The sequence below is a fragment of the Tiliqua scincoides genome, chromosome 4 (genome assembly GCF_035046505.1).
Source record: "Tiliqua scincoides isolate rTilSci1 chromosome 4, rTilSci1.hap2, whole genome shotgun sequence".
NCBI classification, from domain to species: Eukaryota; Metazoa; Chordata; class Lepidosauria; order Squamata; family Scincidae; genus Tiliqua; species Tiliqua scincoides.
In genome coordinates this window covers 186,074,958-186,102,409 of record NC_089824.1, presented here as the reverse complement: position 1 = coordinate 186,102,409, position 27,452 = coordinate 186,074,958, and the positions used below count along the sequence as shown (strand labels likewise).

The 27,452-nt window shown below is 44.9% G+C and overlaps 1 protein-coding gene across 1 annotated transcript in view; it reads left to right on the top strand.

Moving 5' to 3' along the window:
- TSPAN2 (tetraspanin 2) overlaps window positions 1-27,452 on the top strand; it is a 77,191-nt gene that overhangs the window by 42,161 nt on the left and 7,578 nt on the right. The window contains exons 3-7 of the mRNA XM_066624795.1: window positions 18,133-18,230; window positions 18,579-18,653; window positions 19,435-19,533; window positions 23,324-23,395; window positions 25,982-26,065. Coding sequence (XP_066480892.1) covers window positions 18,133-18,230; window positions 18,579-18,653; window positions 19,435-19,533; window positions 23,324-23,395; window positions 25,982-26,065 — 428 coding nt within the window. The remainder of the gene's footprint in view (window positions 1-18,132; window positions 18,231-18,578; window positions 18,654-19,434; window positions 19,534-23,323; window positions 23,396-25,981; window positions 26,066-27,452) is intronic.

Here is a 27,452-nt window from a genome sequence, read left to right as displayed (position 1 = left end):
TTTATAAAGAAGCACCAGAGTGGTGGGCCCCAATAATTGCAGAACTATTCACTAGAATTGATAAATTTGGGGTACTTACGGACACCTGGACTAGATCCATCTTGGTTCCCATCTTTAAAAAGGTGATAAAAAACTTCCCCCCAGTTACAGACCAATCAGCCTTTTAGATCTAGCAGGGAAAATGTATGCCTCCCATCTACTGAAGAAACTCTCGGACTGGATTTCTGATCATAACATCATAGGTCCAGAGCAAGCAGGCTTTAGGCCAAACAAGTCCGCAATTGATCAATGTGCGGTATTATCCCATCTAATCTCTAAACAAAGGATTCAAAATAAATCCCGACTTTACGTGGCCTTTTTAGATCTGAAGTCGGCCTTTGACTCCATAGATAGAGATAGACTTTGGGATAAACTTGGGAAGATGGGACTGGACAAAAGGCTATTAATATTAATCTGTGCCCTTCACTCAAACGCTTCTTGTCAAGTGAAACTATCTCCAAGGGGTGGCCTCTCGGCCCCAATTCCAATCAACAAGGGGGTCAAACAGGGGTGTGTTCTTGCTCCCACTTTGTTCAATCTCTTTATCAACGATTTGGCTCCCTTTTTAGCTAACTTTGATACGCATTCTCCCAAATTAAGTTCAGTGGAAACTCCTTTACTTTTGTACGCGGATGATATGGCCTTGATATCTCGCACTAAAATAGGATTACGGAGACTGGTTAACCCCTGTATAGATTATTTTACCAACAACGCCCTGCAGTTAAACTATGATAAGTCCAAGGTTGTGGTGTTTGGGCACTCTTGGAAACCGCAGTCTTGGCTTTTTAGTGGTAAATCAATACAACAAGTCAAGGAATTCCAGTATCTTGGTCTCCAGTTCCACTACCGGCACTCCTGGTCTTCGCATCGCCTCACAGTAATTAACTCATCCAAATTAGTTGTCCAGGCTATAACCCGCTTTTTCTTTTCTTGGGGTAACTCATTTGTTCCAGCTGCTCTCCAAGCTAAAGTTACACCTCAAATTTTGTATGGCATTCCTATATGGATGCCAGCATTAAATGATTTGATTGAAAAGATCCATTCAAATTTTTTATACAAAGTCTTAGGTGTTCCGCATTGCGTTCCCTATGCGGCACTCTGCCTGGAGACAGGCCAATATAGGCTGGAGTTTCTAGCATGGTCCCGTTTCTTAAAATACTGGGCCAAAGTGTGCTTCAGGGCTGATCAAAACCCCTTGTTAAAAGGGATACTGTCTGACCCACTGTTATCTCCGTGCTTAGCTCTTTTCTATAAGAAAATCAGACAAATGGGCCTCGAGGCAGATCTACAAGGAGCTGCTACACCTGAGGTTTCTGTTAGGCTCCTGATAACAAGATTAACTGATATAGAAAGGCAAGAGATTCTGGGTGCAGCACAAAAAAAATGTTCGCCCCTGAATTTCCACTAAGTGTTACATTTGGTCAACAACCAAAGTATCTGACCTTCTTGGAGTGCCCCTTCGCAAGGAGGGCTTTTACATTAGCTCGCTGCAATGTGTTGCCTTCTAAAGACCTACTTGGCAAGTTTAGAAATGCCCCGAAGGAAGAACGAGTCTGTAACTGTGGCCTTAGAGAGGTAGACTCTCTTTTACACATTGTTTTGCACTGTGTTGGCAATCAAGTGCCTAGAGATCAGTACCTTCTCCCATTATTAAGAACTAAAAAAGGTCTTTCTGAGAATGTTTGCCTACAATTTTTGTTAGCGGGAGATTCTAACCTCGTGACCCTTCCAGTTGCAAAATTTTTACACCTGAGTAACTTGAAGAGGGCTAATCTGTTGGTCCTAAGCAACCTGGAGTTACCGCGCAAGTAAATTGTTGTGTTTTAACCTTTATCTTTATTTGCTTTTTAACATATATTTATATATTGGATTGTTTAGAGATATTATGTGTTAATTTTTATGCCTAATAAAGGTTTGATTGATTTAAAAAAAAAAAAAAACAAGGTCTTCAGGCCTTGCCGAAAAGTCTCCAGAGAGGTCTAGAGGTTTTTCTCCTCCTTCCTTGGTAATCACTTATGGCACAAACCTAATCAGTCTGGACAGCAGTGTTCCACTGGCACTGACTGCCATAAAGCAGTCACACCAACCATAAAAGGTGCTCTGGCAGTGCGCAAACTTGCACGCAGCTGGAGTGCTGGTGGGAAGTCCGGAGCCTTCCCATGTGCACCAGAGCAGTAGGAAGACCCCGTTGATGGAAGTAAAATAGTGGGGAACAGCGGAATAGTGCGGGAGGTGGCAGAATGGGGCGGGGACAGTGAGTGGATGGCTCAGGTCCAGGAACAGAGTGGGTTTGGCGACAGCAATGGTAACTGAAACCTAGCCCCCTTCCTGGACCTGATTCCATAGTGTGGAATATGCCTTGTGCCAGCAATGTTGCTAGCACAGGTCTGAGTATAATCCCCCTCCCATGCCATGGAAGCTCATCCCTGGGTAAGGGAATTATTTTTCCCTTACCCAGAGGAAACCTCCACAACTGGTCCCCCACCCCAGGATGCAACAGTGGCTATTTCAGTACTGCTGTATCAGTGGGGGGGGGGGGGAGAGAATAGGATTGGGCTATAAGTGGTAGAGAACACACTTGGCATGCAGAAGTTCAATTTCTGGCTGGTACAAAGGCTTACTGCAGTCACTGGCAAGCTGTCACCACCAGATAGGCTTACTGGAGGCACTGGCGAGCTGTCAGCACCAGATCAAAGTTACTGGGCTACATGTACTGATAACACAGGCCAGCATACATTTTGCTTCCTTAAATGTCACAGCAATTCCTGGGTATATTTGGGGTGCCGATTCCAAAAATGGCATCCATTTTGCCCTATCACGTCTAGTTTTAGAGTCACGGCATAGCCTCTTTAGTGAATGGTTCAAGCAGCTTCTTCCTGAGGAAGACTACACCATGGCTTCCTCATGAGGAAGCTGCTTGAACCATTCACTAATGAGGCTATACTATATCTCCAAAATTAGTTGTGATAGGGCAAAACGGATGCCATTTTTATTGTAATGATGGCATCATTATTGTACCTAACTTCCCAGTGATAGCACAGGACTAGTGTATCTGTGTACCAGTTACAGTATTTCCCTTTTCTATATTTCATGAGAGGCCGTTGCAGTCCACTTGTCTATGATGCCTTCTGGGGGATTATTCTAATCCTGGCTACTGCTGCTGTGCCTGACTGAGTATAGTACAGAACTCCTGTGCCTTTGAAACTACGCAGAAGGGGCTATTTATGCATGTTCTCACCTACAGTGCCGGAGGCCTGAGAGGCAGTTCACCTCCTGAGGTGCTTCCTACTTGCTATACAGCTGTTAAAAGCACAGTGGCCCTTTCTTTCTCCTCACACCTGACAGCTTTGTCTAAAAGTGCCACTTTGCAGGAAGCAAGAATGTCCTTACACACTTTCTCATGTGCACCTTCTGTATCGAAGTGCAGTGGCTTATATTTTGTTAGAGGGGAGTAATGGTTTGCCATTGTGTGAAAAGGACCCCAGCAGTGCCTTGAGCTTTATAAGAGCATCTTTCAGTAGAACATAAGAACAGCCCTACTGGATCAGGCCATAGGCCCGTCTAGTCCAGCTTCCTGTATCTCACAGTGGCCCCACCAAATGCCCTAGGGAGCACACCTGTTAACAAGAGACCTGCTTCCTGGTGCTCTCCCTTGCATCTGACATAGCACATTTCTAAAATCAGGAGGTCATCTCAGCTTTTTGAGATGTGGTGACCAGAACTGGACACAATACTCCAGGTGTGGCCTTACCACTGATTTGTACACCGGCATTATAATATTAGCAGTTTTGTTCTCAATACCTTTTCTAATGACCCCAAGCATAGAATTGGCCTTCTTTACTGCCGCCGCACATTGGGTCGACACTTTCATTGACCTGTCCACCACCACCCCAAGATCTCTCTCCTGATCTGTCACAGACAGCTCAGAACCCATTAGCCTATATGTGAAGTTCTGATTTTTTGCCCCAATGTGCATGACTTTACAGTTACTTACATTGAAAAGCATCTGCCCATGAAACATTTTGCTTCCCATTCTGCCAGTTTGGAGATATCCTTCCGGAGCGCCTCACAATCACTTCTGGTCTTCACCACCCGGAAAAGTTTGGTGTCTGCAAACTTTGCCACCTCACTGCTCAACCCTGTCTCCAGGTCATTTATGAAGAGGTTGAAAAGCACCGGTCCCAGGACATATCCTTGGGGCACACCACTTTTCACCTCTCTCCATTGTGAAAATTGCCCATTGACACCCACTCTCTGTTTTCTGGTCTTCAACCAGGTCTCAATCCATGAGAGAACTTGTCCTCTAATTCCCTGACTGGAGTTCTTTCAGTAGCCTTTGGTGAGGGACTGTGTCGAACGCCTTCTGGAAGTCCATATATATAATGTCCACGGGTTCTCCCACATCCACATGCCTGTTGACCTTTTCAAAGAATTCTAAAAGGTTTGTGAGGCAAGACTTACCCTTACAGAAGCCATACTGATTCTCCCTCAGCAAGACTTGTTCGTCTATGTGTTTGGAGATTCTATCTTTGATGAGGCCTTCCACCATCTTACCTGGAATAGATGTTAGGCTGACTGGCCTATAATTACCTGGGTCCCCTCTCCTTCCCTTTTTAAAAATCAGCGTGACATTTGCTATCCTCCAATCCTCTGGCACCATGGCTCTTTTGAGGGACAAGTTGCATATTTTAATCAAGAGATCAGCCACTCTTCAGTTCCTTAATAACTCTTGGGTGGATGCCATCAGGGCCTGGTGACTTATTGATCTTTAATTTATCAATGAGGTCTGAAACATCTTCTCTTTTTACCTCTATCTGACTTAATTCCTTGGTCAGGAGGGGCCGTTCGAGCAGCAGTATCTGCCCGAGGTCTTCTGCCGTGAAGACAGATGCAAAGAACTCATTTAATTTCTCTGCCATCTCTAAGTCTCCTTTTATCTCCCCTTTCCCTCCCTCCCCATTCAGAGGGCCAACCGCTTCTCTGGCGGGTTTCCTGCTTCTAACATATCTGAAGAAGCTTTTATTTTTCCCATTAATGTTGCTGGCAATGTGTTCCTCATAGTCTTTCTTGGCCTCCTGTATCACCTTCTTACATTTCTTTTGCCACAGTTTATGTTCCTTTTTATTCTCCTCATTAGGGCAAGACTTCCATTTATTGAAGGAAGCTTCCTTGCCCTTTACGGCCTCTCTAACTTGGCTCGTTAGGCACCCTCCTGGACTTAGTCGAGCCCTTCTTCCGTTGCAGTATACACTTCTGCTGGGCCTCTGTTACTGTTGTTTTAAGCAGCCTCCATGCACTCTGGAGAGACTGGACTCTTTTTACCTTCCCTTTCAACTTCCTTCTAACCAGTCTCCTCATTTAAGGGAAGTCCGCTCATCGGAAGTCAAGGGTTTATGTGAGAGATTTGCCTGGTGCTCTTCCCCCGACATGCACGTCAAAACAGATCGCAGCATGGTCACTGTTCCCCATTGACTCAGTAACATTGACATCTCTAACCAGGTCCTGTGTACCACACAATATTAAATTCAGAGTCACCTGCCCTCTGGTGGGCTCCATGACTAGCTGCTCTAATGCACAGTCATTTAGCATGTCAAGGAACCCAGTCTCCTTTTTGTGACCAGAACACAAATTGACCCAGTCAATATGAGAATAATTGAAGTCCCCCATGATTACAACCCTGTCCCTCCTTGTCACCTCCCTGATCTGTTTCCTCATTTCAGGGTCCCCTTCCAGTTTCTTGTCTGGAGGACGATAGTACGCCCCCAGTATTACATCACTCCTCTGGCCTAGTAATTTAACCCATAGAGATTCTATGGTGGTGTCAGACCCGCCTTCAATCTCTACTTTGCTGGATTCTATCCCTTCCTTAACATAAACAGCCACCCCACCTCCAACATGCCCTTCCCTGTCCCTCCTGTAGAGTTTATAGCCCGGGATTGCAGTATCCCACTGATTATCCGCATTCCACCAGGTTTCCATTATTCCCACTATGTCAATGTTTTCCCTTCTCACCAGACATTCCAGTTCTCCCATCTTTGCTCGGAGACTTCGGGCATTTGCATAAAAGCATTTGTACATGGAATGCCCCAGGATGGGCTGCTTATTAGCTCCTTTATCCCTGCATCCTCTGTGCCAAACTGTCTATCACATCCCATCATGCTACCATTCCCAACTTCTTCTCCTACTCTGCCTTTGCCTTGTTGTTCTCTAACCTCCCCATCCTCATCCCATAGGGATGAGGAGTCCCGAACTGGATGTCCCTCGGCTCCTGTCGGCTTTCCCCCAGGGATCAGTTTAAAAGCTGACACATCCTCACAGACTCAGCATTGCTACCTTCTTTTTCCTTTTCTTATGGATAGCCTTTTAAGTGCTTTTGGGTGGGCCAAATAAGTGTTTTCCCCACGGAAACTACTGTTTTCTAGTTTTCCCGATGGTCAGCTAGATCTGGTTTTGGCTATGTGAAAAATGCTGCAGTTGACACCCTCTAGCCACGCACTGGTTTCTCAGCAGCACCTGGAAATCTGTCAGGAGTGGTTTTAAGGAGCTAGCATGTGTACCAGGGCTATTGAACAACAGGGTTTTCACAGGACAAATGTCCAGGGCAGGTGCCTTAACTTGCTGAAATGTGCCGTAACTTGTCCATTTATTTTAAAATGTTATATCCTGCCTCTCTGACCCCCATAGTGGGATGCACAGGGTGGCCAGTAAGAGTATAGCAAAAAATCAAAAATGGAAGAAAAAATTAAAACATTAAATACAAAACATCATAGCAGATTGAAAAACATGGGCTCAGTGCAGGGTCCATGAGAGTGGGTTGCAGGGGGTTAATTGTACCCAGGCCCAGAGTCATAAAGGGGACCCAGGAGCCAAAGGAGGGGGCCTAAAAATTTCCTGGAATCTTACATTTTCCAATCTCACCAGGGCTCATGAAAAGGGGGTGCAGGGGCTACATCGTACCTGGGGCTGGGGTCAAAAAGGGAGGCCTGGGAGCCAAAGGAGGGGAGCCAGTACTTTCCTGGGATCTCAAGAAATGTTTGCATATAATGTGTGAAGACTAGAATTCACATTTTGTGTAAGCCTTCATAGTTGTATATATTGTAATTTGTAGAAATTATGATCCAATAGAGAAGGGAAGGGGCCCCAAGAAATTTTTTACCCCCTGATAAAATTCCTCCTAGAAGCCTTGAGTCACTGTTAACTTACCATTTCTCTGCTTTTTAGCACAGAAGTGAATTTCTTGGGCTGCAACCCAGGAATGAGTCCCATTACACTACAAAGGTCTTATTTCTGAGTGGGCACACATAAGATTGCACTGTAAGCACCTTAACTCTTTTAGACTGGAAACTTTTTTTGATCCTAAGATATTCTTACATTTGTGGGAGGCGAAATTTGCTAGGGCTGGAAGCTTTGTGCGTGACCAGGCCTTTCCTTTTTCAGTGGCTGCACTTTGTTTCAGAGAAGCCCTAAAGAGACAGCTTGTGCTCTCTAGGATATGAAGTAATGTCTGCCCTAGAAAGAGATTAGCAGATTTTCTCCGTTGAGGTGGGTGCCCACGCAAGCAACCCAGCTTTAATAAGAGCAAGTTCCAGCTTGCTCTCTGGTGTCCTGTTAGGCTGTAACATTGTCAAGTTTGGAGGTTTCAGCTCTGTACTACAGCACCTGCTTAAATCCTGCTGACTGTCTTGGCATGCAATGAAAGCTGAATCAAGTGTGATACCCAAACCAGAAAGAAATACTAGAAGTATCTTAACCACTGGCCTATGAGGGAGAAACCTCTTGCTCAGTGGTCAATATGACTTTAATGGGAGGATGTTCGAAGAGCTACCACAAACCTGTGGGTGACGAAAGCAGGAGACCGCAGACTAAAATGTCTCCGGAGTTAAATTTAATGTTTTGGATACTTGCACCAACATTCATTTTAGAATATCCCAGCAGCTTTGGAAGTGGCTCTCTTAAAAAGATGTCAGGTGAGGAAAGTAATAATTGAAGAAACCAAATATAGCTGAAGAGAAAAGTCTTTTCCCATGCTGTATTTGGAGATGGTGGGCAGTGATCAAGATGCCATTTCTCATCAACTGTGTGTGCCATGATCAAAATATCAAGACTTCTCTCTAACAGTAGCCTCTTATTTCCATCTCAGGAAATAAGGAAATGCCTGAGCACATTTGCTGAAGGTGAGAAACCAAAATGGTCTTTCTAGTGGATAGGTGGGTTGATGAGACTGTGGCCTTTAGTCTTAATTCCCCCATCTCACATATGTGAATAATTCTGATATACATCCTAGGATTGTGATGAGAATGAAAAAAAGCACTGGACACTTTTATTTAGCATCTTTAATATACAGTGATCAGTATTAACGCAGATTTGGAGCAAAGAGGTTTTTGTGGCCGTTCATAAGAGATTTATGCCTTTCCAAGCATACTTTGCAAGCATGTGGCTTGATCTGCCAAAGAAGGGCTGATGTGACTGTGCATATACTTAAACCAGAGCACAGTCTGCTCCTGTACCCAAGCTTCAGTCCCTGAGGCTTGTTTTTCACCTGCTTTCAGGAATCCCCCACTGAATTTACGGGCAAACAGAGGTACTGAGGGAGACCTGTTGTTTTGACTAAAGTGCCAGCTGCCTTAGCTCTCTATAGGGAATTGCATAGCTCCAGCAGGCAAGACATTCAGATAATCAAAACCAGCTACTTGTAAGGCACAAACTTCCTGAAAGGAGAGGGAGGGGAGGGGCAGTGAGGTTAAGGCCTGGTATTTAGGACTCGAGGCCCTGGGTTCAGTTCCCTGGGTTTCATAGGTTTGTCTCTGCTGCAGCCAGGTAAAGTTGTACCAGTGTTCAAAACCAGGATTGTTTCCACTTGTTACCAAATCATAGGACAATCCTGTTTTTACACAGTCATGGGCTATTCCATTCCAAAGGGAGGTTTCAGTCCCAGGTGTCACTTTTTGTTTTGTTTTTGATTTGTGATGTTGGTTATTAATGATCTCATTTGATTTAATCTGATCTTTGTCTGGAATCGCTGCATTGGAAACCCAGTGATTCTCTCACACATTCACACACCCCAAGGCATGGGCTACCAAGTCTTTCTGGCAAACACATGTACACACAAAACAGGTGGAAAATAAGCCTGTCTGATTTATGATAACTGTTTTAACTCATTTCATGGAATAATTTCTTTTCAAGAACAAGAGAATAAACATGCGTATACAATGCATTTTTATTTATCTTGAAAATAATATATTAATAAATTAAAATGTTGTTTCAGTGTTAGGTTTATGAAGAATGTGTATTATATTAATTAAAATATACATTCAGTTTCCCTGCAAAGCCCTATAGTATATAGTCCTCATTTCCACTCTGTGTGATTTCAGTCAATTTCTCCACTTCATTCACAGATTTTTTCTTAGCTGTTTGGAAATCAGCGCATGAGTCAATTTTCCACTACTGGGTCCAGACAGTTTTTACTGACATTAACACATTTTCTAGCAGCATTTTCTCTATTAATTAAAAAAGTAGTTCCTTGCGTTTAACATGAGTGTCAAGTGACCAAAATACTATATAACATTGACCAAAACTTGATATATAACTTGACCAAAATATATAACTTGACTAAAAATCAAGTTAGTCACTTTCAGGATAGCCAGAAAGTACACAGCTCCACTATAGTTCTAAGAAATCAGCAGACCTGACACTTCCAAAATTTTAAAAGCTTTGTCAAGTATATCATAGTACGTTTATCTGGGGTCAACTACAGAACTGTTTTCACTGAGCTTCTTTTGAAATTCAGTATTGTGATATTTGGTAATATAGATTGAGTATTGGATCCAGTGATTTTTCAGAGATATCAAATCCAAGCTCTTTGCTTTATTGTGTATTTAAAAATATCTAGCAGTTATTGTATATCCATCGTTATGTACCAGCATTTTTCAAGCACTGGCTCTTGATTTTTTTACTACCTTTGTTAATTTTTTACTAGAAGGCAACAGTTCTTATTAGAAGAATAGACCTCAAGTTTTACAGGATTACAGCTGAAAATATTGCAAAAAGGTTAGGTGGCCTGCATGTTTTTTTTTAATTATCCAAAGTGATGAGGATGTTATTTACAATCTGTTTCCACAAGAAAAGTTGTCAAGACTGTGTTTTAGATTAAAGAATTTGTGTTGAATGAGCGCTTGGCAGATGTAGATATGAGTGGGACCTAATTGGTTCCTTTATTTATTCCCAAAGGTGCATAAAAAGAATACATTTCTTCGCAATCATTACTATCACCTTGTGGGAGAACTTTTAATGGGAAATTAATCAGGTGCTGCTTTTAAGTGAAACCATGACTTTTTCTTCTGAACAAAAGAAGATTTGTTTCTTTGAAGTGTACAAATGTGAACTTTTATTTGTTCCCAGATAAACTTTGTAATCACCTAATATGAGCATCTCAGAACTTTTGAATGAAGGGCTGGTTTTCCAGTTACAAGTGCTGCTATGTGGGGTGCCCATTTTGTTGTGATTTTTTAATTGCACCATAGAGAACAAGTGATTTTATTTCTTTTTTAAACCAAGGTACCTCAAGTGTCCAAAAAAAGAAACATGTTTATGGTGGCATGGTGAAAATTCTCTGATGCAAATACCTTACCATACAAATTAGACTATTTCCTCCAAGCCACTTTAACAGCCCACTCCAAAAGTGCATTCCGTGAAAAGCACATTCGGCAGAGCGACTGCCGAAAAATGCCCATAATGCACTCTGCCAGAGCACCAGAGAAAAGGCCAGAGCCTTCCCATGCATGCTGATGAAGCACCAGCCACCTGCCAATGAAGGTGGGGGGAGGGGGGAACAAGGCAGAGAGGGAGCAAAACAGTGTAGGGAGGGGGAGGAATGACGGGCAAGGAGGCTGCAGGAGAGGGTGGATACAGCAGTGATGGTGCATATCAGATCCTATGCCCTCCAGCAGCAGCCTTCCTGTCCCCTTTCTCCCCTCAGACTTGCACCAGCAAAATCGCTGGTACAGGTACAAGGAGACCCATTACAGGGCAGGACACTTACAGAGGGGAAAAGGGGGGTTTAAAACAAGTACTTTGAATAAGAATAGATAAAACCAAAGCTCCGTTTTAATTTTCTTATTTGCCATACAGCGAAACACGGGCCTACTACAGTACCAGGACTACTTCAGTGTGGGAGGTGTTGCTTTCACAATTCTGAATTGTTAGGGTAAATCTGGAGTCAGTATTCAATACAGTATGAGTACTGTACGTAATCACAATCATACTTCAAACCTGTAAAAGCTTTCCAAACATTTTTCCATTAAACAAAAGATAGAGAATGGTTCGGTTTTACTGTGAGAGTGAAACAACTTTGAGAGAGGAGGAGAAGAAAGGACATTTACAATGCAGTGTTTCTAATTATCTTGAGCCATTTACTTTCTGGATTGTCATTCAGACTGTAGGGAGCTTAATTTCCCTTTAATGTTGGCTAAGTAACATGCAGTCATGGGCCCACTGATGTCAGTGGGAGCCTTGTTTATGCCCCTAAGATTCTATCCAGTATTCTGGACGATTAAACTTGGAAAATTATCCACTGAGAAGGGGAAAATGTAATTATGGGCTGCGGCAAATAATTTTATTGATCCTGATACTGATCATGCATCTCACCCTGCATTGCCCAGCTCCCAGCAAATGTCAGCTTCATAGCCCTGCTATACAGAAGTGGCTCAAGGTTTGGTTTGAAACATGGGTTTAAATCCCTGCTCAGACTGCTTCACACATTGCAGAAAAGATAAATACTTGCATTTCCCAGTGGGCTGGCATTGTTTTATGGAAACTTTGGGACATTCATATGTGTCAAGAAACCTAGTTTCTTGCCAGCAGCAAGATCTCAAAGCCTCTGATGCTGAAGCAGGAAGAGGAGGTTGGGGTGGTTGCCCTGTCTCCTCCTGTTTCGTTGGTATACTTAGAGTCACAAAGTGAGAGGAAGAAGCCATTGGGCTTAGTGGCAGAGCTCCCTGCAGCTGAGCCTCCAAAGAGAAAGGGACACGGCAGTGTGGAGATTGCACACACTCCGCTGCTGCCTCTTGTTTCGGGGGAACCCAGAAGTGATGTCACATGTCATCACATGACATTACATCACCTCCTCAGGTTCCAGGACATTTCAGTATGCCCCTGCCTGAACTTAAAGTCACCCTGTACGTAAAATACCATAAGCTCCGTGCCTAGCAAAGCATTATCTGTTCTCAACTTGGGCTCCTTTACAATGGTAGCAGTCACCAACTGTGCGGAGGGGTTACATCATTAGCCAGGCTGATATTGGTGCTGTGGGGTTTCTAGCACACAACATGCCAGCTGCATAAACAAGTAAACTTCCTCTGAGGTTAATTAGGTGCAGAAACACTGGCTGAAGGTTTGCCTGTCACCTCAGAGACAGGACTCCAAAGCAGGGAAGGATCGAGTCATATATAGCTTGCCTTCCTGGAAGAGGGCCAGCTTCCATCCCCAACACACACGCAACGTGCCCGGCTTAGCAGCTGCAGAACTGCCTCCCCAGCCATTTCAGAAGCAGTGTGGAGATATGGAATTCTGCATTCACCACTTGAGACAAAGGCCCTGTTCATCCTTGCCCCTGGCACAAAATGCACTTCTTCTTCTTCTTTTTTTTTTTGCTTGTTACTAGGTGCTGAGCCATGTTGTGAGGTGGCTGCCTGCCTCTTCCTCCACCAGGCTCGGGTAGATCACTCTTAGAACTAAGGCGGGAAGAGCCGCTATCTTGTGTGCAGTAGGAATAAGTTGATGGGACTTGGGCAATTGTTTCACCCTGGCTAAATCAGTGGCTGCCAGGTGGCCTTCAAAGCTTCTCTGGCCCTAGGGGATGCAACCACATTTTAATTAAGGTGTCGTTTTGTGAGACCTTGTGGTTGTTTTTTTTTAAAGTTCTACATTGTTTTGCTCATAACAAAAAGAATATGAAATGTAACACACTCAACACTTCACATATTACATCTCTGTATGCAACACCCCAGTTCTGCCAGCACTCATCTGCTCTGTCACTGCTAAGTTTTTGCTGCTGGCTGGCACTAACTTTACTATGGAGCCTCACTATGTACAGGAGAGTCTGAGAAGGCAGCGAAATTGCTCCTAGCCCCTGGGTCACTCTGTCCAGAGACCAGTATGCTCTCTGCCAATGCAGAAGTTAAGCATCCCTGGTCTAAATGCTGTGAATTATGTAAACAGTCCTGAACCAAAATGACCTTATCTTGATTGAGTAATGTTGGGTGGATATGAGTGTCAATGAGAGCTTTTCAAACCTCTCTCCTTCATATTTTCCAGCTGAAGTCAGCGCTGGGGGGGAGGGGGCGTACCAGGCTCTGCTTAATCTTAGCAGGGCAGGGCAGGGCAGGCCCTCTTAAAGGGAAATGTGAAAAGGTAGCTTTTTCATCCATGTCTTCAGTAGCCTTTGCAGGGCATGCCACACATTTTCCTCCACCAGGGAATGTATTTATTGAGAGAGGTTAGAAGTGCTTCCTCTGAACATGCCTTAAAAGGGAAGCTTTGCTTGAAGATGACAGTTCAGCTCAGTGAGTCAGATCAGGGAAATGCTAAAAGGCACTGGAGCGAGGGCAAATTGCCTGGCAATTAAAGCTCTTTGAAGAGGCCAGAGTTGGGCATTGTAGCATTGTTGCTTATTGAAATAAAGATGGCAAATGGAGAATTGAGAAAGTCCAATGCCAAGACATGGTGGCTTAGTAGTGGCCCCATATACAAACTTGGAAGCTAACTATGCATTGATCATGCATGCAGGTTAATTGAGTGCTGACACTGTTTTTTTTTAAGTGGGAAGAAGGTACAAGAGAGAGGGAATATAGGTTCAGGCTGTGCTGGAGGAAGGGAATGAACTCAACCACCTCCTCTCCCTGCTACTATTCTAGATTCCTCTCTCCCAGGATCACTTTTCATTTTTAAAAATTGGCATTGAGGTATTTCTACACAGGTATTTCTATGTAACATGTTGTTATCCCCAAATTTCAACTTGAAACAAAAGATACAATAGTGCAGAAAGCATGGGGTGGGAGCAGTCCGCTCTGGGTGACATGCCCTGGGGAGTGAAGGGTGTACCAACCAAGCCCCCACCAAGCGGAGGCCCATGACATGTTTGGTGGCTGATGGGCCCTCCCATCTCCTTAGGCTTCGAGCAGCCATAAATTGCATTCTTGGAAGAACTTTGACAGTCATGCAGTGACAGGATGACATCATTGCATCACTGCCAAACTACTTCCAGATGTCACATCAGGTGAGTAAGGATGGGTGTCGTGTGGCATGGGGGCTGACACCCATCCAGGCAACACTACTAAAAGGGTATTATGAAGACTTTCCTCTCCACATGAATTAACTCAATAGACCGAGGGCCCAAACCTATTCAGTTTTCCAGTGCCAGTGCAGCCATGCCAATTGTGTCATGCACTGTATCCTGTGGTGGGGAGGTAGTCACAGAGGTCTCCAAAAGGCAGTGGTTTTCAAACTGGGGCATTGTGACCTCTTTCCCCTTAAGGGGCAGGGGCAGGGAGGAGGCAGCAATGCAATCCTGAGAATCGCATCGCTTAGGGGGCTGCAGGGGCTTGGCTGTTCTTACCAGAGCCTCCTGCAGCCTCCCCAGGGTGCAGGGAGCCCTGCGCAACCGTCTGCAGGGCTCCCCGAGCTTAGAAAGTGAAAGTGGAGCGATCGTGCCCCTCCTCTGCAAAACTGGAAATGGAGTGCGATCGCTCCACTTTCACTTCTTCAGCTTCAGGAAGCCCTGCAGATGGTTGCGCAGGGCTTCCCGCACCCCTGGAAGACACAGGAGGCTCTGGTAAGTACAGCCAAGCCCCTCCTGGGGATCGCGTCGCTGCTTTCCCCTGCCCTCACTGCCTCCCCCCCCCCCGCAAGGACTTAGAGCTGTTCAAACTCTCCTAGAGAGTTTGAAAACCTCTGCCATAAGGTATGGGAACATTTATTGCTTTACTATGGGGCTGCATTGTGGCTGCATAAATGCTGGAAAATTAAATTAAATTAAAATTAAAATTAAATTAAAATATTGCAAGTAGATGTGAACACCAGTTGATGAAAATTATTTACATCACCAATATATTTTCAAGTGAAGCCACAACTATTTTGCACAAAAGCATAAGACCTCCAATTGAGGCCTGAATCTTGAAATCTGTTTCTTCTGTGTTGAAACTTCCTGAAGTGTTCATATCAAAAGCTCAACTTGCAAATCATGTGGGAAAAAGGAAAGAAACGTGACGTTACAAGTCCCCATTTAAAATACCAAACAAGGAGGGGCACAGCTTAGGTCCTTTCTGGGGACACATTCTAATTAGGAGGCCTCCAGGGAACAGAGAAAAGATATAGAAAGTTGCTGGTTTCAACAATCGGACAAATGCAGGCCATGCAATTCAAAAGTCACAGCAACTTGACTAAATATTTACTACCCTGAAACAGTGAGCTTCATGGACTGAACAGACGGTGGAAGGATCTGGCATTATTTCCTTAATTTATGGCACCATCAGTGAGTTGCATCGATTCTTCCCTTGTTTAGGAGTTAGGAATGTGCCTAAGGGTGCAATCCAGAGGTGCCCATGGGCTGGCGCAAGTCCCTTGCGCTGGCCCAGGAGGGTCGCGAACATGTCATAAGGCATGTTTGCACCTCTTCGGGAGGAAGCCAGGCTGGCGCTCAGAGGAGTGCCGGCCTGTGGAGGCTGACACAAGCCTACGCAAGCCTCTGTGGTGGGCAGGGAGGAGGCAGAAGGGAGGCGTTCCTGGCTGGGCAGTGGGTGGCCCTGGGGGCAGGGGGGCGGGCAGGGAGCAGGAGGCAGGGCTGAGATCCAGCGCTTATGCTGGAGCCCAACCCCCATTCCTGTGGTGTTTGGAACTGTTTCAAACCACCCCGGTCTCCTCGGATTTGCGCCACCTCAGGAGGTGGTGGACTTATGAGGAAAGGCTACGGCGTTTGGGCCTCTTCAGCCTAGAAAAGAGACGCCTCAGGGGGGACATGATTGAGACATACAAAATTATGCAGGGAATGGACAGAGTGGATAGGGAGATGCTCTTTACACTCTCACATAATACCAGAACCAGGGGACATCCACTAAAATTGAGTATTGGGCGGGTTAGGACAGACAAAAGAAAATATTTCTTTACTCAGCGTTTGGTCGGTCTGTGGAACTCCTTGCCACAGGATGTGGTGATGGTGTCTAACCTGGACGCCTTTAAAAGGGGATTGGACAAGTTTCTGGAGGAAAAATCCATTATGGGGTACAAGCCATGATGTGTATGCGCAACCTCCTGATTTTAGAAATGGGTTATGTCAGAATGCCAGATGCAAGGGAGGGCACCAGGATGAGGTCTCTTGTTATCTGGTGGGCTCCCTGGGGCATTTGAGATACAGGAAGCTGGACTAGATGGGCCTATGGCCTGATCCAGTGGGGCTGTTCTTATGTTATGTTCCTATGTAAGTCCAAGGAGACCCATAGTGGAAAAGGCGGCTTACCTGGAGGTAAGGGGAAAAGTTTTCCCTTGCCTCTGGCTGAGCCGCTTTGGGCCCCTATTCTGCACTGGATATAGCACAAGCCTCTTGGCTTGCCTGTTCCAGTGCAGGGTAGGCTTGCGCCCTAAGTCATGGAGTGTCACGTGGCACTATAGAACAGTCTTTGGAGACAGCAGCAACGGGGCTGAATTCTATCTCTGTAATTCCTACTGCTGTTGCTGCAGAAGATTCCATTTGGTGGGCTATTGGCATTTGTGCATTCATGATTGTGCTACCAAAGACCTAATAGTGTCTTTGGAGAGAGAAATTCTGGTGGCTTAGCAGTGAGGGAGGAGGAAAAAACAGGTGACCAGCGAAACATCAGTGAAAGCAGTACCTCTCTGCAGAGTATAGAGGAACTGGAAACTGGAAGCAGTTACTATTTTATGTTCTTAAACAAAACGATTTCTAGTGGCATGGTAGAGTACATGTTTTGGAGGCTCAGAGTTGGGTTTACATGAACACTGGGTCACTGGGGCAGGCTTGGGAACAACCCCTGAAGAGACCTGAGGAAGCAAGTGTTGGTCAGGGTTGGTGGACCAATGGACTGACTTGGTATAAGGCAGCTCTATGTTCCATTATGGAGGAATAGAAAAATTGGTGCACATTACAGCAACAGCTCTGTTGAAGAAATGAAAAACACATAAATTGAAGGAAACAAACTTGAAAATCGTCTCTTATACAGCATAGTGGGTGTCTGAAGGGTATATTCTGCCCTCTAGTGAAGAACTTCTGGTTTTGCATCTTGGCATTCCAAAAGTTGTGTCAATGTGGCAGGATCTCGGTCAGCTGCTGGACTTCAGTCCAAGGCCATGTGAGCACTCATGTGCCTTCACCTCGTCATACAATGTGATCAACCTCAGGGAAGCCTTTGAAAAATAATGTCGTGCAGCATAACTGAGATAACACAGAACCAGACCCTCTGTAAAAACCCTCTATTGAGCGGATAGCTGAAAGTGGGTGTTCTGTGTGGAAGCTGCAGTTTGCCATAGTTTGCAAAACCTTTCAACAACTGAATTTGTGTGAGTCCTTGAGCCTTCTCTTGTAGTTCACAAAGTCCAAACAGTTTTCAGCTACATGTTTGTGTGAACATCTGAGGAATTGATATGGATAATGAAAACATTTCTAAAAAATATACAGCCCTTACAGATGGGACAATTCCCAATATTACTTTCTTTGCAAGAACCTTGATTCTTGTAGATTACTGCATTATTGGCTTGTCTGGTAGCAAAAGGCAGCTGTATGGACCAGTTGCATTTGGGAATGGATGGGAAGCAGCTGAGAACCATCCTGACTCACAGGAAGTAAATGATCCAGAGAAGGGTAACAAGAAAAAAAGCCCATATAGAAAAAGGCTAATACACACTTTGTCCACATGGGTTGGGGGGGGTGGATTCAGTGGGTTAGGGTATTTTTTTTCCTTTGGGCAATTCTTGGGTAGGCTTTTTTCTATGTGGACTTTTTCATAGAATCTCAGGAGAAGACATCTCATGTTCTCTCCCTCTCTCCCCCCCCCCCAAACCTTCTGTTAACCCTCCTTGGTCCTCTAGGAGTCTATGTGCTGGTGGGAGCAGGCGTGCTGATGATGACAGTGGGATTTTTTGGATGTTGTGGAGCTGCACGAGAATCTCAGTGTCTACTTGGAGCAGTAAGTAATTGATATACCGGGAAGCTTCATGTGCTATAAATCTCAGAGGAGAAAAGCAAAAGAGGGAAGTTATCATGTGAGCTTCTTGTATTACTTCAATCAATTGACAGTGTCTCCATTATCTTTTGTCAAACCATCTCCACTGGGCATTTTTACAACTGGGATAGATTCCTTTCACCTGCATTTTCTTCTGTGTTGTCTTCACTTCTAAGCAAGGATCCTCTGTGCTCCCTTACCTTTGTCCAACATCATATGTTCATTACAAAAACCCTGATGAAAGGTTTGAGATGTTATGCACAAGACATCATGTTGGCTCTAACCTGTCACTTTGTCTCCCTCCTTTTCTAGTTCTTTACTTGTTTGCTGGTGATTTTTGCTGCTGAAGTCACGGCAGGAGTCTTTGCTTTTATTGGCAAGAAAGTGGTAAGTGAAATGGTCTCTTGTATTTGGTGGATGAGGTTTGAGCCCTCAGAATGTAACATGATATAAGAGACTGCTTTCAGACTGACAGTGTACAAGTGGTTTTTCTCAGGCCTATTCATGCAGGACATATTTAGGTGGTGATGGTACCTCTGTGAAATATGCCTTCAGTAGAGAATTCAGGTCTGCTGCTAATGCTGGTTCTGAGGTGTCCTTGGGCAAGACACCTTCAGTAGGCCCCTTTAAAATATGTAATTCAGGTAGAGAACTGAGGCTCCTATATGCTCATCCTCTCCTGCAATGTATATTAAGCATTACAATCCCCTGCTGCCCAAACTGAAACAACTGTCCAAATCCTGCTTTACACCCCCAAAGTACATATTTAATGATGACTGGAGTGAAATGTCAGATCAGCCTGGTGGGCCAAGAGATAGTTGAACACCTGCCCACTTGTCCTCCTCTTACTTGGAGAGAGACCCTCACCCAAGCCCTGTCTCACAGTCCTGTTGCCTCCATAAACCAGCAAGGTGTTCAACATCTGCTTTGTACAACATCACAAGCCAGGATATTTTCCATTGGGCTTCCATGTGTTTAAGATTGTATTTCCAGCAACAGCTGCAGCTTTCCTCAACATCTGTTGAGCTGCAATTTTTTATTTATCTTGCAGTGCCTGTGGATGCAGGGACTGGAAAGAAGCCAAAAAGCTGTGCATATATCGAACCTCCACTGTTTCTATTTTTCTCCCATTCACTGTTTCATTAAGATGATCTGTCTTGTTTTGCAGGCTGTTGAAGAGGTCCAGAACATCTATAACGAAGCTTATAATAATTATGTGAGCGATGGTGGGAAAGGCAACAAAACTCTCATCCAGTTTCATGATGCAGTGAGTTACTTGCATTAACTCAGATATATTTTGCACATCAAGGTTGCCTTTATGAGTTTTCAAAAGAACAAAGGCTTCTTTTTCTTTCTTTTCTTCCTCAGAGACTGCATGACCTGGTTTTAAGGCTTAGATATTAATGCAGACATACTAGAATAGACAGAAAATTCTAGAACTATGTTGAAGACCTTCTTGGTGGTTTCAGTCATTTGGCTGGACTCTGTCCTGATGGTACTCCTTTGAGCACCTGAATTTTCCCTTTCGCTGAAAGCAACCCATCTTGCTTCCCTGATATAAACTCCTTTAAAGACAAGCTTCTGTGCTTTTTTTTCTTTTTATATATTATATTTTCATCTCACCTTTCCAGGGTGATATACAAGTTTTCTCCCCCTTCCCCCCCCCCCCCCCGCATCACCCAGGCACAATAACTGAGTGAAGTGGGTTAGATTTGACCGGGCCGAGGTGACCCAACAGGTTGAGTTGAGATTTGAATTCAGTCCTCCCTGGTCCCACTCTGACCTCACTGGGGCTGAAGTGAGTAGAATTCTACTGATCTGAGTGTTAAATCTTATTTAATATGTGTCTTCTTTCATGCTACACTGACCAGTCTTATCTTGTCATAGCCTACCATCACTTGGGCCCTCAATCTCATATTATACATATTTTTTTAAATAAAAAGTGTGACCGAAACTCTGAGCCAATCCTAAACTAATGGGCAGATTTATACTCCCCAGTTTATATTGGTACTTTAATGTTTGCTATGGGACAGTTCTGAGAGCCTGATCAAAAGACTCAAGAGCGCAAGGTTTTCTCTTTTATATTCTCACTGGAATTGTATATGACTCCAGTAGTTCTTTTAATTTGCTGTGCTTCAGTTCCTTTAATTTTGGTAACTTCATTTAAAGTCAGACTTAATACAGCCTCATTAAACTGCCAAAATCATCAAGTTTCAGGACCTAACCACTTTTCTTCGAGTCCTGTAAGATTAAAAAGGATATCCAGATCTGAGTTATACCCAACCCCCCAGTCCTAAACACAGAAATTAGTACATTGAGCACCCAATCCTATCCAATTTTCCAGCCCCAGTGCAGCCACAATGCAGCCCCAGGGTAAGGGAAAAAATGTTCCTATACTTTAAGGAGGCCTCTGTGACTGCTGCCCCACCACAACATGCAGTGCATGCCCCATTGGCACTGCTGCACCGGCCCTTAAAAATTGCATAGGATTGGGCCCTTAGGCTGCAATCCTATCCACACTTACCTGGTAGTAGAAACCCACACTTACCTTTGAGTAGTTCCCATTGATTATGATAGTACTTACTTCTGAGAAGACATGCTTAGGATTGGGCTCTTAATTTTAATGGAATTTGCTTCTAAGTTAAGGGAACCTTAAGTGGATTTGCTTCTAAGCTGTATAGATCATTAGCCCCCATCCTAACTAAACTGCCGCTGCAGATGCATGTATGCCAAGGAGGCAAATGCAGCATCCTGGGGGGGGGGGCAGTAGCAGAGCTCCCCTCAGGGTAAAAGAGACCCTTACCTTTTGGTTCCCTTACCTGGGGAATGACTCTGCTTTCCCTATGGGTCTCCTCAGTTCTAAGCAAGCTATTTTGCTGGTGCAGAATGGAGGACTGTGAGGGAGAGGAGTAGGATCATAGCTGTTGATGTGAGCAATCTTGCCCCTGTTTCAGCATAAAGTATAAACTTTGGGGAACACATTTGGAACAAGCGTACCTGGGGCCTTTCTCAACTTTTGTCTGAGAGCACAGTATGAATCTTTAGGTCCGAGGACCACTGGTGGTCCACAGCACCCCCCCCTTCCCTGGTGGTCCATGATGTCTCTGGTGAAAAAAGAAAAAAAATGCCCTTCCAGGAAGCAAAAAAGCCACTGCAGCACCAGCAGCCACTCAGAGCCGATCAGAGCCTAGCCTCTCTGTCTCCTGCCTCCCCCCTCCACCTCCCTTCCCTCCTTGTCTGTGAGTGCCCAGACAAGCGAAAAAGTGAAGCGCAGGCACCTTGCAAGGTGCATGCGCATTTGTGCAGCCTCATGGCTCAGCTGCATGCAGAGGAGAGGTGCCCTGCCGCCCACTGCCTCCAGCCTACTGCCTCCATTTCCTTGACCCTTCAGGTTAGCCCTGGCAGCCTGGTTTCTCAGGAGTCAGATCAAGACTCCAGCCAGCCTGGGAAGTCCCTTTTGCAGGGGGGGGGCCTGAGGGGGGAGAAGAAGGGGAGCCTGAGGGGGGGAGGAGAGGGGCCTGAGGAGGGGGAGGAATGGGAGTAATGAGGACAAGGAGGAGAAGGAGCAGGCTCCCAAAGGCATCGCTGGCTGGTTGGCTGGCTGGCTGGCTGGGGGAGTTTCCCTGGGAGTAGGTTTCTCTGGATGTGATTTCCCTGGGAGTCCGGACTCCAGCTGGCCAGGGAACACAGAGGAAGGGAGTTGGAGGCAGTGTGGCAGCAGGAGAGGGGAGAAACAATATGCTCAACCCCCAGCCCTGGTACCCCCTCCCCAGTTGGCAGGATTGGGCCCCTTGGATGTGCTCTTCTAATGCCCAGGGGTGGAGCAAGGGATCCAGGCAACCAGGTTGTTGCACCCCTTTTGGAGAGGGAAACAGGCAGCATCTCTGCTGTCTTACTGCAAGCTGCCCACCTGGGGAGAAGCAATTCCAGAAGTTGCAGTACCGGCACCACCGTAGCCAAGTACAGCAGGTGTAACCCCTGACTTTTCCTCCTCAGAGAGCAGCCTTCCCCCACCCCATACTTGGCCAGTTCCCCTATCTCCTCAGATTGCAATCCTATGCATGCTTACCTTGGAGTAAGCCCCATTGACTATAATGGGACTTACTTCTGAGTAGACATGCCTGGAATGGGTCACACTGTGGCTGTGATGGACTTCTCCAGAAATTTCTCCAATCCCCTTTTAAAGGCATCTAGTCTAGACACCATCATCACACCTTGGGCAAGGAGTTGCACAGACTAATGCAGAGTAGGCAGCTGTTGTTTTGTGGCTGCAGCCTACCTATAGGCTTGCTCACAGCTCCAACCAAAGTAGTCCACAGCTAGAGCATGACAGCAATTAGAACAGGAAGTGAAGAGAGGCTTTTCCCCCTCTAAAGACCTTGCAGTGCACACCAAAAGGACTTTTCTTCCTGAGACATGCAGCAGCCATTCTGAGATGTCGCTCTGAGCTGGTGCTTCTTCTTCAGGACCGACCTGCCTAAATTGTGTTGAACACTTTCCTAAGGACTCTGGACTCACAAGTAGGGGGAGCAGGGCCAGGGCTGTGTAACAAAAGGAACTGTGGAGGGATGTGTGTGCTTTCTTTTGGCTCATTTAACTACCTTGCATGACTTGTCTATCATCCCCTTGTGCTTACCCTCTCCCTTTTTGAGGTGCTTTTCCACACTTAAAAGAGGCAAGGGCTGTGCGTAATGTGGTCTGGTGTGGGGGAAAAGAGACCGGATTGAATTGGGTGGGTATGAAAACCTCTGAGTTGGGGGGGAATTATTTTGTGTTCCATGTATTCCATGTAAACCCAAGACTTTCACAGCTAGTGAAGCAAATGTAAGCACAACCATCACATTAATTATTAAATAATCTTCTTATGTATTACAAATTTAATTGTATTTTTTGTGTGCGGGGGAGGGGGGTTGCACGTGGTCCCTGCCGTCTTCAAATTTTGCCTTCGTGGTCCTGAGCTCCTAAAGGTTGGGAACCACTGGTGTAGGTGAACAGATTTTTTTCAGAAGTGCTCTCATTTGGTGGGGGTTTTAAAAGCCTTATCTGTGTCTCTCTAGCTTCAATGCTGTGGGAAAGAAAATGATGTTCAAGTGAGGGCCACCTGTCCAAAAGACCTGGAGCAGTCCAGAGTAAGTACATCTGACAAGGCATGTCTTTCTGACACTGTAGCAAGAATAGCTTTGGAATGGGATGAGACATGCAAGTCAAATAGACTGGTGGGAGTATTTGTATGTGTAGCCAGTGGAGATGGTTTGGACACAGGCCATTTGGCACCACATTTTTGTTCTTTGCATTAGTCATTTGAGATGCCACTGAGGAGTATGCCAGTAGAACTGATGTTTAAGCAACTGCCTACCAGCCAGCAGCAGCTCTAGGAATCTGTGCATCACCTATGCAAGATACTAAGCAGGGATTAATGAAGGAGGCATTCATTAGCAGCCTGACTACTTTCCTTGTCCTTGATGTTTCCGTGCATCTTTCCAGGATATCTGAACCAGTTGTTCCAGATTCCCTGTAGTATGAAAAAACTGTTGTCCATTGACAAATTGTGACATGAAATCTGCCTTCGCAGATTTCCAGTGTCCAAGACATTCATACAGATTTATACAGCACAAATAGCGTCCCCCACTATCACTGTCCCCTAGAAGAAGGGCTGCCTGAGATGTGTAGGCCCCTGTCCATGTCACAGCTGAGACGTAGGGTTACCACTTTACCCAAAATGATTTGTGTTTCTCCAGCTTTTTTCTTCTGTTCTGAGGCAGATGGCAGCAGAAGCTAATCTTGGCCATTTTTGCAAATACATTTGATTCTACCTTTTAACCAATGAACTGTGCCCTGCTATTGCTGGGCCCTACCCCGGTACCAGATTCCACCATCACGCCTGTTTTTCAAAGATTGAAGTGTACCAGTGCAGAGAAAACAACACTGGACCCATCAAGGATAGGATAGGAATCCACAGCACAAGAAGAGACTGCAGATGGAATGTTGTATCTTGGTTCATTCAGCCACCCTGAAAGTGCAGGAGGAGGAGGGCCTTTCTCTTCAGATGGAAGAGTTGAGGAAACATGGAGTAGAAGTCAGGAATGGTGGGGCACAGCTTCAGATAACCTACCACTCACTGACCACAGTTTTGCATCATCTTCAGGTCCCATTTTATAACACCTGTGACCTTAGAAATCTTAGATATTTAAATGTCCAAGTCTGGCAACTCTTGTCAGTCTGACAAAAGGGAGCCTAGCAGAATCTCATGAAACGCATGACTGAATCAGAATCATAGAATTGGAATGGACATTGGAGGTTCTTTAGCCCAGCCCCCTGTTCAGTGCTTAACGACAACCACATCCCTAAGAGATGGCCATCCAGCTCTTCTTGAACCCTCCAATTGAATAAGTGTGCCCAAAATTTTCCATAGTAGGTTTTAACTGAGTAAACCTTGTATTTCCCCTGCTGCTTCTGTTTTATGTGAAATGCAGTGGTGTCCCAGGTTCATAGCATTTGTAATAGTGTAGATTAGGGATGTCAAACTTGTTTCATCCAGTGGGCCGAATAGCATTCATGATGCCTGGTGAAGGCCAGAAGTGATGTCATAAAGCAGGAAGTGATGTCACTAAGCAGATCATGACCAGAAATAAGTACATTGTTCTCACCTAGGAACTCATTAGCTGCAAATGACAGAAGAGAAAATACGAAAATCTTAATCATATTTTCAAGATATGGGAGATCGCCCGATTATCATGCGGGCTGCCCTTTCAACAGTGGTACCTCAGAACAAGTCAGCGGCTGATAACAGTGCTGGGAGAGTCTGAGGGGTGCATAAAGAACTTCTAAGGGCCATATCCGGTTCCCGGGCCTTATGTCTGACACCCCTGATACAGACTGAAATTCTGTATATGTCATAAGTACTGTGTGGCAGAATAACACTTTCCCTCTTCACTCCTACCCTCTGCTAAAATAACTGGTGCATACATGCACACTGCACAATGGGGAAAACAAAACAAAACACCCTTATCATTGTTTGGAGATTGCACAGTCCCCTGCTCCCATCTTCTTCTTGTGGTTAGTGATGAGAGAGCACCCAAATAGCAGCCAAGCAGGCTTTATTTGATTCTTGTCAAACAGTTTGCAGAGACAAAAGATAATGAGAATACCATCTACATTAAACAGTAGATATTATTTAAAATGAAGCATATAGTGTTAAAATTATGTGTTATCGGGGTCCAGTGCTTGGGCATCCAGGGGTGGTAAGAAGAGGTGGTTGGACACTGACACACCTAATACACAGACAAGCCAAATATAAAGGACCACAGAAGATCCAGCAGGAACCTCTGTGGTGGCCTGCTGGGTCACATGCATCTCTCACCTACAGCCCATCTCACAGTGTTAGCATGCAAAAGACCAGCATCCTAAGTGTGGAAACAACAAGAAAGGTAAGGATGATGGGCAAAATCTGCCTCTGAGGGCTGCTGCCAGCTGACTGCTAGGCTGCTGTTCTTAAGGGCAGCCAGAGGAAACAACAGTGGAAAAGAAATGCCCACAGCATAAGTAGAGGCAAAATTTGCATTGAAAAACAGGGTAAATTAAGCAATTTGGAGAAGGCTCAGGCTGGCCTTTTCCCTGTGCTTGCCACTGGCTGAGATGGTTGAGTAAATTGGCCTTAGTAGAGATAGGAAGGCATTTTCAGGAAGTAATACAAGTCTTCTTTCTGTCTTAAACAGAATTGCTTGGATGAAATCCGGAATGTTGTAGACTCAAAGCTTCATTTAGTTGGCATTGTTGGGATTGGAATTGCTGGAATTACAGTGAGTAGTTCTCTGTTTTGATGCTGTTATTGTTTTTGTTATTACCTACCATGTGGTGTTTGCAAAAGCTTTCCAGAACAGTAAAATCACAGCCAAGCATGGAATTCTCATAACTCTGCTGCATTGAAGAAAGTGGAGGCTTGATCCTCAAAGACAGATGCAAGATGCCTAGGGAAAACGCCATCATTCTGTTGCTGCAATCTCTAGGAACTCAGGGCTTAGCACCTGCTTTTGTAATTGGGGGAAAAAGTTAGCTCTTCTGTACATTAGTAAAATACTTTGGCAGATGCTGCACAATGTTGGGCTAAAACCTTGGCTATTCCAGGTCAAAAGCAATAATGGAGACACACATCCCCAACACAAACCCAGACCTCACCCGGAACCTTATATGTAGCTGTCGCCACCTGCTAATATAAACATAGGCTGAAGTGAAACATTTATAGAAGAGGAAAGGGCCAAATGCCCCCCAGTATTTATGAGGGGGGTCTCAATCACTTATAAAGGAACTGTCTTTGACACAGACAGGTTCAAAATATGGTAATGTGAATCAGCAACAGCATGTGAGAGGAATAGTTTTCTATTTTCCCAACACAGTCTGATTGTAGAAAAAAGTAAAATATAAATTAATGAAAGATAGTAGCGTTCACAGGCATTAAAAGGTGAACAGACCAGGAGGGGAAGGTCAGTATACTAAACAAAGGCCTTTCTCGGTATATTCTACGTGGCTCCCTGATGTTGCAGGGGACCAGGAAACCAGTTTTCTTTCTTCCCCTCTCCCCATGCTGTAACTTTGCTGACCATGGAGGGGTTGGACACATTGTAACTATTTCTGTCCCTGTCTGTGCAGGACTTGCATCCTAGCTTTTCTGGAATGGAATGGAATTTATTCAGGGAATGGAGAAATACACCTGTGGAGAAGAAATGCCCAGCTAGGAATTTCTGGTCACAGCACTCTTTGATCAAATTTAGAGTTAAACACATCTTGTTTCAGAGTTAGAAACAGCCTTTCAGCATCTCCAGATTCATTAGCAAATAGTTGTCTAAGCCAAACCACTCATGACGGGGCAGACATGTCTGTTATTCATGTGTCTGCCCCTTTCACAGATAAATTGGTTTGGGGGTCTTATTTTGACATAAATAGTGAGAGGAGCTGAACTCCCCTCCCCATCAAAACTTTATTTTCACATGTTCCCATGTGGCTTCAGGTGCTTTTCTACCTGCCCAGGCTGCAGCATACCCTCTGTTTTATACCTGAATGGGACAGATATCTGTGTCTTGTAGGCTCTTCCTCGGTCACTTCATTTTCACTGAAATGCTGTTTCTCCTCCACGGAAACTTCTTATAGTTCAGCAGCTGAATGATGCTGCCTCTAGGTGTCACTGTGATC